Source organism: Mesoplodon densirostris, chromosome 5 (genome assembly GCF_025265405.1).
Source record: "Mesoplodon densirostris isolate mMesDen1 chromosome 5, mMesDen1 primary haplotype, whole genome shotgun sequence".
NCBI classification, from domain to species: domain Eukaryota; kingdom Metazoa; phylum Chordata; class Mammalia; order Artiodactyla; family Ziphiidae; genus Mesoplodon; species Mesoplodon densirostris.
In genome coordinates this window covers 118,144,270-118,159,747 of record NC_082665.1, presented here as the reverse complement: position 1 = coordinate 118,159,747, position 15,478 = coordinate 118,144,270, and the positions used below count along the sequence as shown (strand labels likewise).

The 15,478-nt window shown below is 42.0% G+C and overlaps 1 protein-coding gene across 1 annotated transcript; it reads right to left on the bottom strand.

Annotated features, from left to right (window-relative positions):
* Positions 1–5,413: 5,413 nt before the first annotated feature.
* On the bottom strand, positions 5,414–14,951 carry TM4SF19 (transmembrane 4 L six family member 19). The gene is made up of 5 exons (XM_060100144.1): positions 14,835–14,951; positions 8,430–8,631; positions 7,948–8,025; positions 5,846–6,015; positions 5,414–5,594 (listed from the first exon to the last, which is right to left on the bottom strand). The coding sequence occupies exons 2-5, from the start codon at positions 8,607–8,609 to the stop codon at positions 5,414–5,416; spliced, it is 609 nt and encodes a 202-aa protein (XP_059956127.1). The 5' UTR covers positions 8,610–8,631; positions 14,835–14,951.
* Between the last annotated feature and the right edge of the window lie 527 nt (positions 14,952–15,478).

Genomic DNA, 15,478 nt, shown 5'->3' with positions numbered 1-15,478 from the left:
ACTCTAGCAGTTAATGTTTTGAAAAATGGAAAAGCAATCAAGGCTTCCCGGGTGGCGCAGTGGTTGAGAGTCCGCCTGCCGATGTAGGGGACACGGGTTCGTGCCCCGGTCTGGGAAGATCCCACATGCCGCGGAGCAGCTGGGCCCGTGAGCCATGGCCGCTGAGCCTGCGCGTCCAGAGCCTGTGCTCCACAACGCAAGAGGCCACAACAGTGAGTGGCCTGCATATCACACACACACACACACACAAAAATCAGTCAAGCAAGAAAAGTAATAATAAACAATAGGTCAGCCATAAAAAGAGTTACAGGATTCCTATCTTTTCCTTGAGGGATATAGGTAACCTTCTGATGCACATTCTTTTTTTTGATGGTTGTACAACATTATGATTGTATTTATACCCTTGAACTGTACTCTTAAAAGTGGTTAAGATGAAAAGTTTTGTTACGTGTATTTTACCACAAATAAAATTGGGGGGAAAAGTACCTAAGGTGATTGATAACCTTTGACTCCTGCTAAGAAAACATTGCCCTCATCTATTGCTGATGCACATTCTTAAATTGTTTTCACAGAAACCAGGACCCCCACCAGATGGAAACTGCTGACCGCAAATGCTAGACCATAGACTGGCTGGAGCCAGAGATTCGATGGTTGAGATTCCTGAAACTTCACCCAGTTACCTCACCACTAACCAATCAGAAGAATGTCCAGGAGCTGATCACACACCCTGGGACCCTCACCCCTAATGTTGCACTGAAAGCCATTGGGGAATATGAGTCTTTTGAACACTAGCTCCCCGTCCTCCTTGTTTGTCACCCTGCAATAAACGCTGTACTTTCCTTCACTACAACCCAGCATCAGTAGATTAGCATTCTGCAATATTGGCAGAATTGAGCAGTTGCAAAAAGAGACCATATGGCTCTCAAAGTCTGAAATATTATCTGGCCAGGCAAAACTATATATATAAAAAAAAAAAGATAACTAAGTGAAAAAATATATAATCTGGGCCTTTACAGAAAAAGTTTGCAGTGTCCTGATCTAATCCATAACTGCTAACCTGCAGTTCCCCCAGCCTCACCACACCCCTGCTCCAGGGCAAAAGTCAGGAAGGAGCAGACTTAGGATGCCTTTCCTGCTTATGAGCACCCGTCTGGTCCTGTTTTAGAAAGCTGTATTATCCTGCCAGCTTCAAAAACTAAGAAGAAATTCCCCCAATATGCATCCTGAACAAAGATCCCAAAACAGGAGAGGGGGGTGCTCTGCTTTCCACATTCCACATTGAGGAGCTGTGGCAACACAGTTCTCCACCCACACCATCCTGTGTCTCCCCTTTTGAGCTTCTATTTCCTCTGCTGGGAAAACGCTTCCTTCCCTCTTTGCTGGGCTAACCATTTCAAGAATCAGTTCAGACATGACTGATGCCTTCCTTCATCTCTCACAAACCCTCTCCTTAGAGGTTCCTGGTTCCTTCAAGCTCTCATTACATCCTGGGTTGACCTCTAACATGGTCCCTACCATATGACATTCAAATTATTAGTAGATGAGTTTCCCTAACATGACCATGAGCTCTTCAAGGACAGGGCAGGGCCCAAGGGCAAGGACCATGTCTCAGTCATTTTTGAATTCACAGCATGCATGGCAGTGCCGAGCACACAGTGGGCACTCAGTATATACCACTTATTGAACAGCACTGAACACTGGTCAGCTCAGGCTGCCATAACAAAATACCACAGACTGGGTGGCTTAAACAATGGAAATTTATTTTCTGGAGGCTGGAAATCCAAGATCGAGGTGCCAACAAGGTTGGTTTCTACTGAGGCCTCTCTCCTTGGCTTGCAGATGGCTACCTTCTGGCTGTGTCTTCACATGGCCTTTTCCTCTGGGCTCCCATGGAGAGACAGATCTGGTATATCATCCACTTTCTTTTTCCCCACATCTCTTTAGCATATACTCAATTCTCACAAATATTTAGTTCTATCTCTGGGCTCCCTAGTCTGATGCACAAATTTGTCCATTTAATATACCACACTTTTTGAATTATTGTAGTTTTATATTAGCTTTTAATATCTAGTAGAGTTAGTCCCACCTCACTGCCTTCTTCAGAAGTTTCCTGGCTGTCCAAGGTTGTTCATTTTTCATGTGAACTTTAAAACCAGCTTATTGCATATGCTCTTCCACTAAATCTCAGTGATTTTATTCATCATGTTAAATTTATAGATTAGTTTAAGGGCATTTATATTTTATGATCCAAGTTCATGGCATGCCTTTATATTTGTTTAAGTTTATTTTGTATCCTTTAGTAATATTTTACTTTTCTTCAATAAATATTTCACATTCTTGTTTTGTTGGTAACTAGGTTTCTTCTTTTCCTTTTTTATTTCTAATGTAAATGGGAGTTCCCCATCTCCATACCTGTTAACTGCTTGTTGTTTGTATACATGAAGATTTTTGATTCTGTATATTTATATTGTACCCAGACATTGTATGAAATTCTCTTATTGTTTGTAATATAATTTATTTGGGTGCTCTAGATGTGTAATCATATTGTCTGAATATAATGATAACTTTACCTTCTTTCCTATTTTATATCTGTTAATTTCCTTTTGAATACTTGCTTGGGCTAATACCTCAAGAACAACATTAAATGATGGTGACAATAGTGAGTGTCATCATCTTATTTGCAACCTTAATGAGATTGTTTCTAGTATTCCTTCATTAAGCATGATGCTGACTTTTGAGTTGAGATAGATATGTTGTATTATGATAAGGAAGGACCTGTCTTTTCTCATTTTCTTAAGAGTTTTATTAAAAATATATGTTGGGGGCTTCTCTGGTGGCGCAGTGGTTGGGAGTCCGCCTGCCAATGCAGGGGACATGGGTTCGTGCCCCGGTCCGGGAGGATCCCACATGCCGTGGAGCAGCTGGGCCCGTGAGCCATGGCCACTGAGCCTGCGCATCCGGAGCCTGTGCTCCGCAACAGGAGAGGCCACAACAGTGAGACACTCGCGTGCCACAACAACAACAACAAAAAAAAAAGAATATATGTTGAATTTTATCAATGCCTTTTCAGCATTTATGAAGAAATCATTAGGATTTTTTCCTCCTTAAATCTATTAATATAGGTGAATAAACTTTCTGAAACTTAATCATGCTTTTATGCTGGAAATACACTCTACAATGTCTTTTTTAGGTATAATTGACATATAACATTAGATTTATTTCAGGTGTACAATATAAAGATTTGATTTTTGTATATATTGCAAAATGATCACCACAATAAGTCTCATTAACATCTGGCACCATACATTAGTTACAAAAAAATTTTTTTTTCTTGTGGTAAGGACTTTTAAGATCTATTCTCTTAGCAACTTTTAAATATGCAATACAGTACTATTAACTATAGTCACCTTGTTGTACATTATATCCCCATGACTTAACTATTTTATAAGTAGAAGTTTGTACCTTTGACTCCCTTCACCCATTTCTCTCACTCCCCAGCCCCAGCTCTGGCAACCACTAGTCTGTCACTGTATCTGTGAACCTGGTTTTGTTGCTATTGTTGTTGTTTTAAATTCCACATGTAAGTGATATCATATGGTATTTGGCCTTCTTTGACTGATTTCACTTAGCATAATACCCTCTGGGTCCATCCATGTTGTCACAAATGGCAAGATTTCATTTTTCTTATGGCTGAAGAGTATTCCATTGTGTGTGTGAGTGTGTGTGTGTGTGTGTGTGTGTGTGTGTGTACCATATCTTCTTTATCCATTAATCCATTGGTGGACACTTGAGTTGTTTCCGTGTCTTGGCTATTGAAAATAATGCTACAGTGAACATGAGGGTGCAGATATCTTTTTGAACTCGTGTTTTTGTTTGCTTCAAATAAATACCCAGAAGTAGAATTGCTGGGTCATATGGTAGTTCTTTTTTAATTTTTTTGAGGAACCTCCATACTGCTTGCCATACTGGTTGCACCAGTTTACATTCCCACCAACAGGGCACAAGGGTTCCTTTTTCTCCATATCCTCATCAATATTTGTTATTTCTTTCCTTTTTGATAATAGCCATTCTAACAAGTATAAGGTGATATCTCATTATGGTTTGGAGTTGCATTTCCCCGATGATTAGTGATATTAAGCATCTTTTCATGTACTTGTTGTCTCATAAGGATTCCAGTCTTATTCGATTAGTGTCCCACTCTTATGACCCCATCTAACCTAAATTAGCTTCTTAAAGGTCCTATCTCCAAAGTCACATTGAGGGCTAGGGCTTCAACCTATGAATTTTGGGAGCACATAATTCAGTCCATTAAGCTAGTGAACTTGAATTTAGAAAGTAGGGGGCCAGGTATTGACTTTACCTGAACCTAACTGACTGCTTTTGGGCAGCAAGTCCATTATCCTCTAGGAGCCTCAACTTCATCTGTAACGTGCGGCCAATTTTATGAGGCTTTTGAGAGGCTGACATGAGATCATGGCTGGAGGACATTTTATGGACTATAAGTTCCTACACAATAATAATGATAATCATTTCTTCTACTAATATATCATCTTGCAGTTTACAATGTGATTTTTTAAAATTAATTTATTTATTTGGCTGCATCAGGTCTTAGTTGCGGCACGCGGGATCTTTTTGTTGCAGTGTGCCGGCTCTTCGTTGCAGCGCACGGTCTTCTCTAGTTGTGGTGCGTGGGCTCCAGAGTGCGCGGGGTCAGTAGTTGCAGCACGCAGGCTCTCTAGGTGTGGTGTGCAGGTTCTAGAGAGCACAGCTTAGTTGCCCCATGGCATGTAGGATCTTAGTTCCCTGACCAGGGATCAAACCCTTGTCCCCTGCATTAGAAGGCAGATTCTTAACCATTGGAAGTCCCTACAATGTGATTTAAAATGCATTGTATCATTCGACATACATGCAAGGAATTATTATTGTTATTATTACTACATGACTACCTAAAAGGGAAATTTGTTTATAATTCATACCCACTCCTGCAGAAAAGATTCAAGGCAGCTCATGATGAAAACACTCATGTTTAAGAGGGAATTACCGGGACTTCCTTGGTGGCGCATTGGTTAAGAATCTGCCTGCCAATGCAGGGGACACGGGTTCGAGCCCTGGTCCAGGAAGATCCCACATGCCTCGCGACAGCTAAGCCCATGTGCCACAACTACTGAGCCTGAGCTCTAGAGCCCGCGAGCCACAACTACTGAGCCCGCGTGCCACAACTACTGAAGCCCGTGCACCTAGAGCCCGTGCTCCACACCAAGAGAAGCCACCGCAGTGAGAAGGCCACGCACTGCAACTAAGAGTAGCCCCCACTCGCCACAACTAGAGAAAGCCCGCGCAGCAAGGAAGACCCAACTCAGCCAAAAACAAATAAATTAATTAATTAATCAAAAAAAAAAGAGGGCGTTACCTGTTACTTCTCACAGAGGCTGCAGAAAAGGCCCAGGAAGCTGTTGATGAAATGAATGACCACCAGGAGAATCTGGAGGAGGCTGATGCACAGGAGGGCGGAGAAAAAGCACACGTGCCAAATGACAGCTTTAGAAGGCTCCAGGCAGACAGAGTTCCAGAGTGAAGGGTCATACAAATAATTCCTATCCCCAAAAATAAGGAGACCAGGGGGTGGAATAAGTAAGAAAATCCCAGCAACCTTGATAGAAACCTGGGTTCACCCTCAGCTCAGGTCGTAGGACTAGACTTTTGAGGGTGACTATTGTTGCATTTGCAATTTTCTGAGCATCAGAGAAGCAAGATGCTAGAATGCATGACTAAAAGGAGTTTGTAATCCCTTTCTGTGTCTTTCTTTCTCTGAAGAGACTGCAAATCCAAGTTTCCATCCATTTACCTGTTATGCAGGTCTTTGAATGGGTAACCATGTTTCCAAGCCTGTGTCTGATTGAAGGGCGAAACATCGAACATGCAAAAAGGACCATCTTTCAGGGCCACTCCAGAAGTGATAAAGCAGATCAAGGCTCCAAGAAAAGCCAGGCCACTTGACAACAGAGCAGTAAGCATCTGCAGAAGGAGAGAAGAAACAGTGAGCCTGAGAGGGGGTCGTGACTTGTGGGCTGATCTGGACAAATCTAACTTCTCTGGTGCTCAGGCCTTCCCCAGTCATGGGGATGATCCTACCCACAGCACCTCCTTTAAAGCATAGCCAAGGTAGGGCTGGCTGATGAGGGTTCACTGGGTAGAGCCAGGAGGGGGTGGGAAAGAAGGAATGGAGAAGGGGGAAACACTGGTACCTGGTCCCAGCATCAGGTTCAGCCTGATTCAGCAGGCTCTTCAGAGCTTCTCAGCAGATGGTATCAAAAACTGTCACTCAGACTGCAGTCATTCAGTCTCTGGCTTAAAGGGTCAGATTGGTTATCGCAAGCCCCCCTCTGACCCTTTTAAAAGAAAGCTGTATTTTTTCAAAAGTTCCAAGCTGCCATCCCTGATTCCTCTCTTTCTCAGATCAAGCATGAAAGGAAGGAAGGGAGGAAGAGGGGAAAGAAGGAAGAAAAGGAGGGAGGGAGGGAGGGAGGCAGAGACAGAGAGAAATTACAGTCAACTCTGAAATGACTCGGGTTCTGTCATTGTACTTTTCTAGTCTGTGCACCACTCATTTCCTTCCCAAAAGATAGCAATGCGTTTATTTCCTCGGCAGGATTCTAACTTCCAGATTGGTTTCTTTCTCAGGATACTAGATTTTTTTTTCTCCTTCCCAAAAAACACATATTTTAAATTTTTAAATAAAACATATATATGTGTGTGTGTGTGTGTGTGTGTGTGTGTGTGTGTGTGTGTGTGTAGTTTTTATACAGAATCAGAGTCGTTTTCCCACTGATGTCAAACTGGTTTAGAACTCGAGAGGGGCCGCAGAAAGCTGTGTAGTAAGTTTTGACTCTAAGTTACAAGATTCAAGATGAATTAGTCTGACATAAGCCTAGGACAGAGGTTCTCAAAATGTGGTCCCTGTCCCAGCAACAGCACATCACCTGGAAACTTGTTAGAAATGCAAATTTCCCCCCCTCCCCATCTTGCTCTACCCCAGACCTACAGAGTCAGAAACTCTGGGGGTGGGGCCCAGCAATCTGTGTTTTAACAAATGCTGCAGGGATTCTGATGCGCACATTCAAGTCCGAGAACCACTTGCCTAGGGGAAAACCAGACATGACTGAGAACAGATGGGGAATGAAATGTGTGGGTGTTTATATTTAATTCTTTAACATACAATTCTGAATCAGCAGGGTTCCCAACATGTGGGATGTAGATATCAAAGCAGGATGCAGAGTTACTGTAAAAAGGCCACAAATTCATGTGTCTGAGACTGAATGAGCAATATATCTTATACATTTATGTACTGAGATTTTTCAAATATATATAGATGTTGCTGTAATTAATAAAGTGCAAATTTATTCTGGGCCTCAGCTTCATTACCTGTAAAATGGAGAGGTTAGACTAGAATCTAGTCATCAGATGATCTCTGGAGAATCTTTCAACTCCAAGAAAAATTAAGAAAAATAGCCAGGAAATTTTCTATCAATGACACATGACTACAGTGTACATAACTCATGTCCATATTGTTCAATAGGCTAAAACTAGTAAGAACAGTTCATGTATAGCTGAATCGCTTTGCTATATAGCAGAAATTAACAGGACATTGTAAACTATACATCAATAAAATAAAAAAATAAAAAAGAACAGTTCCTCACATGTGTGTAGACATTTATGGTTCATTAAGCACTTCCTCCCTGGACTTGATCCTGTTACCTTCCATTTTACAGAAGGATCCGAGATTCAGAAAACTTGCCCAAAAGCTTAGGGTTTTTAGACCCTTAGAGAGGTACGGTCAGGACCTGACTTCAAACCCCAAGACTGAAACTGTCTCTTTATCACTCTGCCTCTAAAGTAATAGAATGTGGGGACATTCTAGGTATTAGAAGAGTGGAATCGGGTGCTTACACTTTGGCAGGGCCCACTCTTACTGAAGCAGCCATATCTCCAGCCCATCAAGGAGATGAGGGTAGCTGCAGTGAGAACCTAGGGGAAGAGGGAAGAGTGTTAAAAAGAGATTGGGTAATTTACATCTCTAGCTGCCACCTGTGGCTGTTGAAATAGAGTGGTTAGACATCTCACATGGACTTAATTACCCTACCTTTCCCAGAGGGCTTGGCTTTGACTGTCAGGACCCAGTTTTAGATGACTAGCCTAATGTGACTATGAATAGCAGCATTCACACCAAGCCTGCCTAGTCCAAAATTCAGCGACATTTGACCAGTCTTCCTAGAGTCTTCTATCCCTTGGAGCTGCTATAGACCCCACAGTCAGCTTGTTAGTTCAAGCCTTTTTTCAAGGAATCAAAACACTCCCCCCACCCCCACCTCGCTGCTCCACCCCTAAGGGGCACTTTGGGAGTTCACACCCAGGGAACCCCAGACACTTACCATGAGGCCTCCTCCCCAGAGCCCAGAGCCCAGCATGGCATGCCTGCCAATGAGGCCCCTCAACAGGTAGGTCACATCCCAGTTAGGAAAGAGGAGCACTGTGTTGGCCGCAGCAGCAAACAGGGCTGTAGTCCCGAGGCTCAGCCCCAGTATTTGGGAGCAGGTCCGTGAGCATGCCATCACACAGAGAGAAGACACTGTCCTGGAACCAATGGAAAGAGGGTCATGGTAGCTCTGTTACTGGGAGCTGGTGGGTAGGGGAAACCCCAGGAGCATACGGTGGAGAAGGGGAAATAGACCAGAGGCACTGTCACCTCCTAGGGTCAGATCAAGAAGAGCCAAGGAACTTGCTTAAAAACTCTGCATCTTATAAATATTTCTCAATGGATAGAAGTTAATTGTTCCATTTTCTGCCAGCTCCCACTCTCTCTCTCTCACACACACACACACGCTCCTCACCCCATCATAATTTGCTTGTACCTCTATTAAAGCCAGTGATTATTTCTACTTGATACAGAAAAACAAAAAAAAATTTTTTTGAAGATGTTGGGTGTAGGAGTTTATTAATTAATTTATTTATTTTTGGCTGTGTTGGGTCTTCGTTTCTGTACGAGGGCTTTCTCTAGTTGTGGCAAGCGTGGGCCACTCTTCATTGCCGTGCACGGGCGTCTCACTATCGCGGCCTCTCTTGTTGCGGAGCACAGGCTCCAGACGCGCAGGCTCAGTAGCTGTGGCTCATGGGCCTAGTTGCTCTGCGGCATGTGGGGTCCTCCCAGACCAGGGCTCGAACCTGTGTCCCCTGCATTAGCAGGCAGATTCTCAACCACTGCACCACCAGAGAAGCCCGAAAAACAAAATTTTAAAGGTGTCATCCTCTTGCTTTAAAAGACGTCATTTTAAAGATGTCCGCTGTTACCACTTCCATTCAACATTGTACAGGAGGTCCTTTCCAGTGCAATGAGAAAATAAAAAGCAGCAAAAGCCACAGGTATGAAAGAAAGAAGTAAGAATATCATTATTCACAGTAACATGATTATCTGTGTAGAAAATTGTAAGGAATCTATCAAAAAGTTAATAGGTGAGTTTAGCAAGGTTACCGAATAAAAAATTAAATATACAAAAATTCTATTGTATTTCTATATACAAGCAACGATAAATTATAAAAGTTAAAAAACAACATCATTTACAATAACATAAAAATAGAAAATACTTATGGATAAATTTAACAAAATCTGTGCAAGACCTGTACACTAAAAATTATAAAACATTACTGAGATAAATAAAGAAGACCCAAATAAATGGAGAGATATACCATGTTCATGAATCAAAAGGCTCAATATCAGTGCAATCTCAGTCAAAATCCTAGCAGGGTTCTGTCGTAGAAACTGACAAGCTGAATCTAAATTTACATGGAAATACAAAAGACCTAGATTTTTCAAAACAATGTGGAAAAGAAGACCAAAGTTGGAGGGCTTACATCATGTGATGTTAAGACATTATAAAGCTACAGTAATCAAGACAGCAAAGTAATGGTATATACAGACATGCAGACCACTGGAACAGACAAGAGAATTCAGAAATAGAGCTATACAAATATGATCAAATGATTTTTGAAAAAGATGGTATTTTAGTGGGAAAAGGAGAGTCTCTTCAACAAATGATGCTGGAACAATCCATATGCAAAACAAAAATATATACTTTGCCTATTACTGCAAACCCTATTCAATAATTAACTTGAAATGGACCATGGATCTAAACCTAATAAAAATTTTACAAGAAAACAACAGAGAAAATCATTGGGATTTTCGGTTAGATAAAGATTTATTATATAGAACACAAAAAGTACAACCTACAAAAAGTGATAAATTAAACTACTTCAAAATTAAAATTTTGCTCTTCAAAAGACACCATTAAGGAAATGAAGAGACAAAACACAGGCTGGGAGTAATTATTCACAATACTTTTTTTTTTTTTTTTTTTTTTTTTTTTGCAGTATGCGGGCCTCTCACTATTGTGGCCACTCCTGTTGCAGAGCACAGGCTCCGGACGCGCAGGCTCAGCAGCCATGGCTCGTGGGCCCAGCCGCTCCGCGGCATGTGGAATCTTCCTGGACCGGGGCATGAACCCGTGTCCCCTGCATCACCAGGCGGACTCCAAACCACTGCGCCACCAGGGAAGCCCTCACAATACATATTTTGTTAATATGTATGTGAATGTGACCTCATATACATCTGACAAAGGATTTGTATCTAGAATACATAAAGAATTCTTAATTCTGACTTAATTCTGACTTCACTGCTGGTGCAGTGGTTAAGACTCCACACTCCCAGTGCAGGGGGCCCAGGTTCAGTCCCTGGTCAGGGAACTAGATCTCACATGCATGCTGCAACTAAGGAGCCTGCGAGCTGTGACTAAGGAGCACGCCTGCTACAACTAAGACCCAGCGCAACCAAATAAATAAAATAATGTAAAAAAAAAAAGAAGGCAAACAATGGTTTTTAAAAATGGGAAAACGATGTGAACAGACACTTCATCTCACAAAAGAAAAGCTATATGGATGACAACCAGGAACATGAAAAGACACTCAACATCATTAACATAGGGGAGTGCAAATTAAAACCAAAATAAGATCCTACTACATACCCACTGGAATTTTTACAGTTAAAAAGTTGGACTATACCAAGTGTTGGTGAGGATGTGGAACAACTAGAACTCTCACAGATATGTGGTGAGAATGCAAATTGTACAGCCACTTTGGAAATAAGCTTGGCAGTTTCTTAAACAGTCACTTACCAAATGATCAAGTAATTCCACTTCTATATATTTATCCAAGAGACATGAAAACACATGCCCACACAAAGACTAGTACTTGAATGTCCATAGGAGCTTTATTCATAATAACTAAAAATTAGAAACATGGAAACAACCTAAGTGTCCACCAACAGATGAATGAATGAAAAAAAAAAAAATATATATATATATGTGCAATGGAATATTATTCAGCCATTAAAAGAATGAAGTTCTGTTACATGCTGCAACATGAATGAAGCACGAAAACATTATGCTAAATGAAATAAGCCAGACACTAAAGGACAAGTATGTATGATTCTACTTATATGAAATATCCAGAATAGGCAAATTCATAGAGACAGAAAGTAGATTAGAGGTTACTAGGGACTGAGGGGAAGGGGGAATGGGGAGTTATTGCTTAATGTTTACAGAGTTTCTGCTTGGGGGTAATGAAAAAGTTTTGGAAACAGGTAATGGTAATATATAGTTACACAACATTGTGAATGTAATTAATGCCACTGAGTTGTACACTTTAATATGGTTAAAATAACAAGCTTTAAGTTATATATATTTTACCACAATAAAAAATCAATTAAAAATGAGAAATACAAAAAAGTGAGAAATAATTCAAATGTTCATCAATAGGTGAACAGATAAACTGTGGTATATCCATACAATTAGTACTACTACTAAGTAATAAAAAACAATAAACTACTGATACATGCAACAACATGGATGAATCTCAAAATCATGCTAAATGAAAGAAGCCAGAAACAAAAGACTACTCACTGTATGATTCTGTTTATATGAAATTATAAACACTAGGAAAGGCAGAACTAGTGACAGGAAGCAGATCAGTGGTTGCCAGGGGCTGAGAATAGAAGAGGGGATTAATATACGTACATAAGGAAACTTTTTGAGGTGATAAATATGTTCTATATCTAGATTCTTATGAATATACAACCATATATATATTGACAAAACTCATCAAACTACTTTTAAAATTGGTGAATTTTATTATATTTTAATTATATATCAATAAAATTGATTACAAATTAAAATGTCATGTCTAGATAGGTTGTAAAATGCCTCCTACACACCTTTACTTATAGCCGTTTCTCCCCTTTAAATTTTCACTGATCTGTGAACTTTTTTTTTTTTAATATGAATTAGAATAGGACTAGTAATACTTGGGTACAGTCATGTCAATGTGGATCTGAAAAAAGTCAGTACCATGACATCCCCAAGAAGTGGGTTGTTGCCACTTTGCAATTCAGTTACATGTCTGGCTCAGCTTAAGGCTCTTGATGCTCCCCTCCTAACACACAGCTTTGCCCATAACCAGAAAATATGTATAGATCAAAGCCTCCACCCCAATCTCTCTTTTACATATATACATACACCTACATATATAATGAAATATTTCAGAGTTAAAGAATTAAGCATAATGTATATAATATATTTGCTCTTGCTAGTTGTGTGGAATAATTGAACAACACCTATGTAAACACAACTCGTTTAGAAAATAGATTCTTACCACTAATACTATTGAAGCCCCAGGTGTGCCCTCTCTAACATCTTCCTGTACTCCTTACTGGGAACGACTATCCAAAATTTTGATTTTATCATACATTTTAAAAAACGGTTTTACAATTTATGAACTTAATTAAAAAAAAAAAACTTCATTAGCCTAGGGTTTTTTTTGTTTGTCCAGACTTCAGCTTATATAGAGACTCGTGTTAGACACAGCACTGAGCAGGCCATTTGGTTGGGGCAGGAAAGGGGGTGCTCTTGTCCTGCCCGCCCCTACCCCCATTCCCCAGCCTCCTCAGCCCTTGGTGACATTTGCTTCCCTAATCTCAGAGCCCAAACTCATCTCAGCTGCTCCTCCCAGCAGGGAACTTTCTGATGCAATTGCTAATATTTTAGTGGGATGAGTTGCCTTCACCGTGTGCCCTCTCCACAGGGTATTTGCTCTCTAAGCCATGTTTCTCAAATGGTGAATAAAATAACTCATCCCTGATGAAAGGAAGTTCGGGTCTCTGTGGAGGGGGGCACACGCTGGAGGAGTTGGGGGTAGGATACGGAGGAACAGTGGCCCTTACTCCAAGGATACATGGGGCCTGGAGGGAAGAGGGGGCACCAGGAATCAGGAGGGATGGTCTGTCCCTTCCCCTGCCCCCTCCCCCAGGGGGCCACCACAGAGACCTCTTTTCCTGAAGCGTCCTCCAAGCCGGTATGGTACTGGCTGCTTCCTCCACAGGTCCTCAGGGTGAGGAGCCCGCTCCGCTGTCAGCGGGCAGGGCATCTGTGTGATAACAACCCCCCCAAACAGTTTGTGAAGCAGCCTCCCTCCCCAGACCTTCCTGCCACTGAGAGCCGAGCTCTCAGTGTGTGTCCAGGGTGTTAACAAGTAACGACTTTGACCCACATGCCTCTCAGATGACTGACATTTTGTCAAGGGCCCAAGAAAGGACTGGTGTGTGGTTGGACACTGAGGCACACTCTAGACCACCAGCTGGAAGAACCTTTTGTTCAGGAATGCCTTCAGCCTCCTTTGAATCATTCCACCTATGAGTAAGGCCTGTCTAGACAATAGATCACCGACATGAACCTCCCCACCCCGACAATCTCTTCTTTGGAAATTTTTCTTATCAGGAAAGTTTTAGAAGGGAAGCTAAAAGATATGAACGTGCAGAGGGAAAACTAAGTTGAGTGTGGCCTTTGGGATGAGGGGGGTTCAGAGAATCCTGGCTGTCCAACTCATCTGCTAAAAGCACTTGCTGGGCTGCTGCATCTAGGAGGGCTGTGGCTCAGTTGGAGTTTCACTTCCTCCCCTTGATTTGTTCCCCTAGAAATCACAACATTCTGAGAAATGCTTCCACAAATGTGAGCCAGGAGATTAGCAAAGAGTTTGGCTAATTTGATATCTGAAGAGACAAGCAGGATCATAAGGTAAAACCTTACACCCAGGCTTTAGGGGGGGTGCTGTTCTAACCTGAGATCCTGGCTGGGTGAACAAATCATTACCTAGATGTCTGGGCAACAGTTTAAGTGATCAGCTGAGTCACATAGAGGAAAAGACTTTAAATTCTGTGTGTCTCTCTACCTAACTCATCACCTAGCCAGACTTTTATCATTCTTTCACCAGTCAAATATTTATTGTGACCACTATCTGCCAGGCACTATTCACTCTGGTGAACCAGAGACAGACTCTTCTCTTGAGGAACTTAAAGTCTGGTGGGGACACGAACCAGGCAATGAGCAAGTGTGGAGCAGAACAATCCAGCTGTAGGTGTGATGGAAGCACTAGAGGATTGCCTAATCCTATCTGCAGAAGCAAGGCAGAGCCTCCTGGAAGGAGTGTTGTACGAGCTAAAACTTGACAACAAGGCATTAGACGGGCAAAGTTGGGAAGGGAAGAGTATTCTAAGCATGTGTAAAGGCCTGAAGTTGATAGACTGAGGCAAAGAGATGTTAAACAAATTGCCTGAAGTCACACAGCTGCTCAGTGGTTGAGCCAGATCTCCTTTGAGTTGGAAGTTTGTGCTCTTAACTGCTAGACCAAACTATTCCCTGGCCATCCCCTCACTGGGCCCTTCCATTTCTGCTTACCTGCATCCGGTGGCAAGAATTAGGATGGGAGAGAAAGAACCTGGAGAAGGGCTCCGTGTTCAGAGTGGGTCTGAACTCCTGTGGCCTCAGCTGGAACTCCTGCAGGTTTGGACTGGAGGCTCCTCTTTCAGGACTCCTACAGAGGGCCAGAGAGGTGCTATTTATATGTGGAAGTCACTCAGGCGTGTGTGTGTGTGTGTGGGCATGCATGCCCGCACACCGCTGCCCACAGGCCTGCAATAAAGGAGCTTTCCTCTTCCTGAAGAGCCCTCTCCTGATGATCCACCCTCTACTCATTTTCATGTGACCCTAAGAAAGGAACCAGGAGGCATGGCCTCGTGAGCTAAAATGCTTTAATGAGTCAGAGGATGCACCCATGAGAAATAACCTTATCCTCCTTTCTTTCCCAAGCAGCAACACTCTTTCACACACTACCGGCCCGTATCTGTTTCACTCACTGCAGAGTTTGGGCTCTTTGGAAAAACAGCACCAAGCAGGGCGGCCATCACTTTTTCCTTGTCACCTTCCTTATTTTGCTCTTAGCTGTGGTTCCTTTAATAACTTTCTAACTTTTTTGCTTAAGCTCTAGGCCACCATCATCTGTACCACCATTTTAATGATACTGATATGAGAGTGTCTGCTGT

Coding starts and splice junctions, on each gene's coding strand:
- TM4SF19 (XM_060100144.1), bottom strand. CDS start 8,609: ATGGCATGCTCACGGACCTGCTCCCAAATACTGGGGCTGAGCCTCGGG. Junction 8,026..8,429: donor TCTGGGGAGGAGGCCTCATG/GTAAGTGTCTGG, acceptor CTCTTCCCCTAG/GTTCTCACTGCAGCTACCCT. Junction 5,595..5,845: donor TTCAAAGACCTGCATAACAG/GTAAATGGATGG, acceptor TTTTGGGGATAG/GAATTATTTGTATGACCCTT.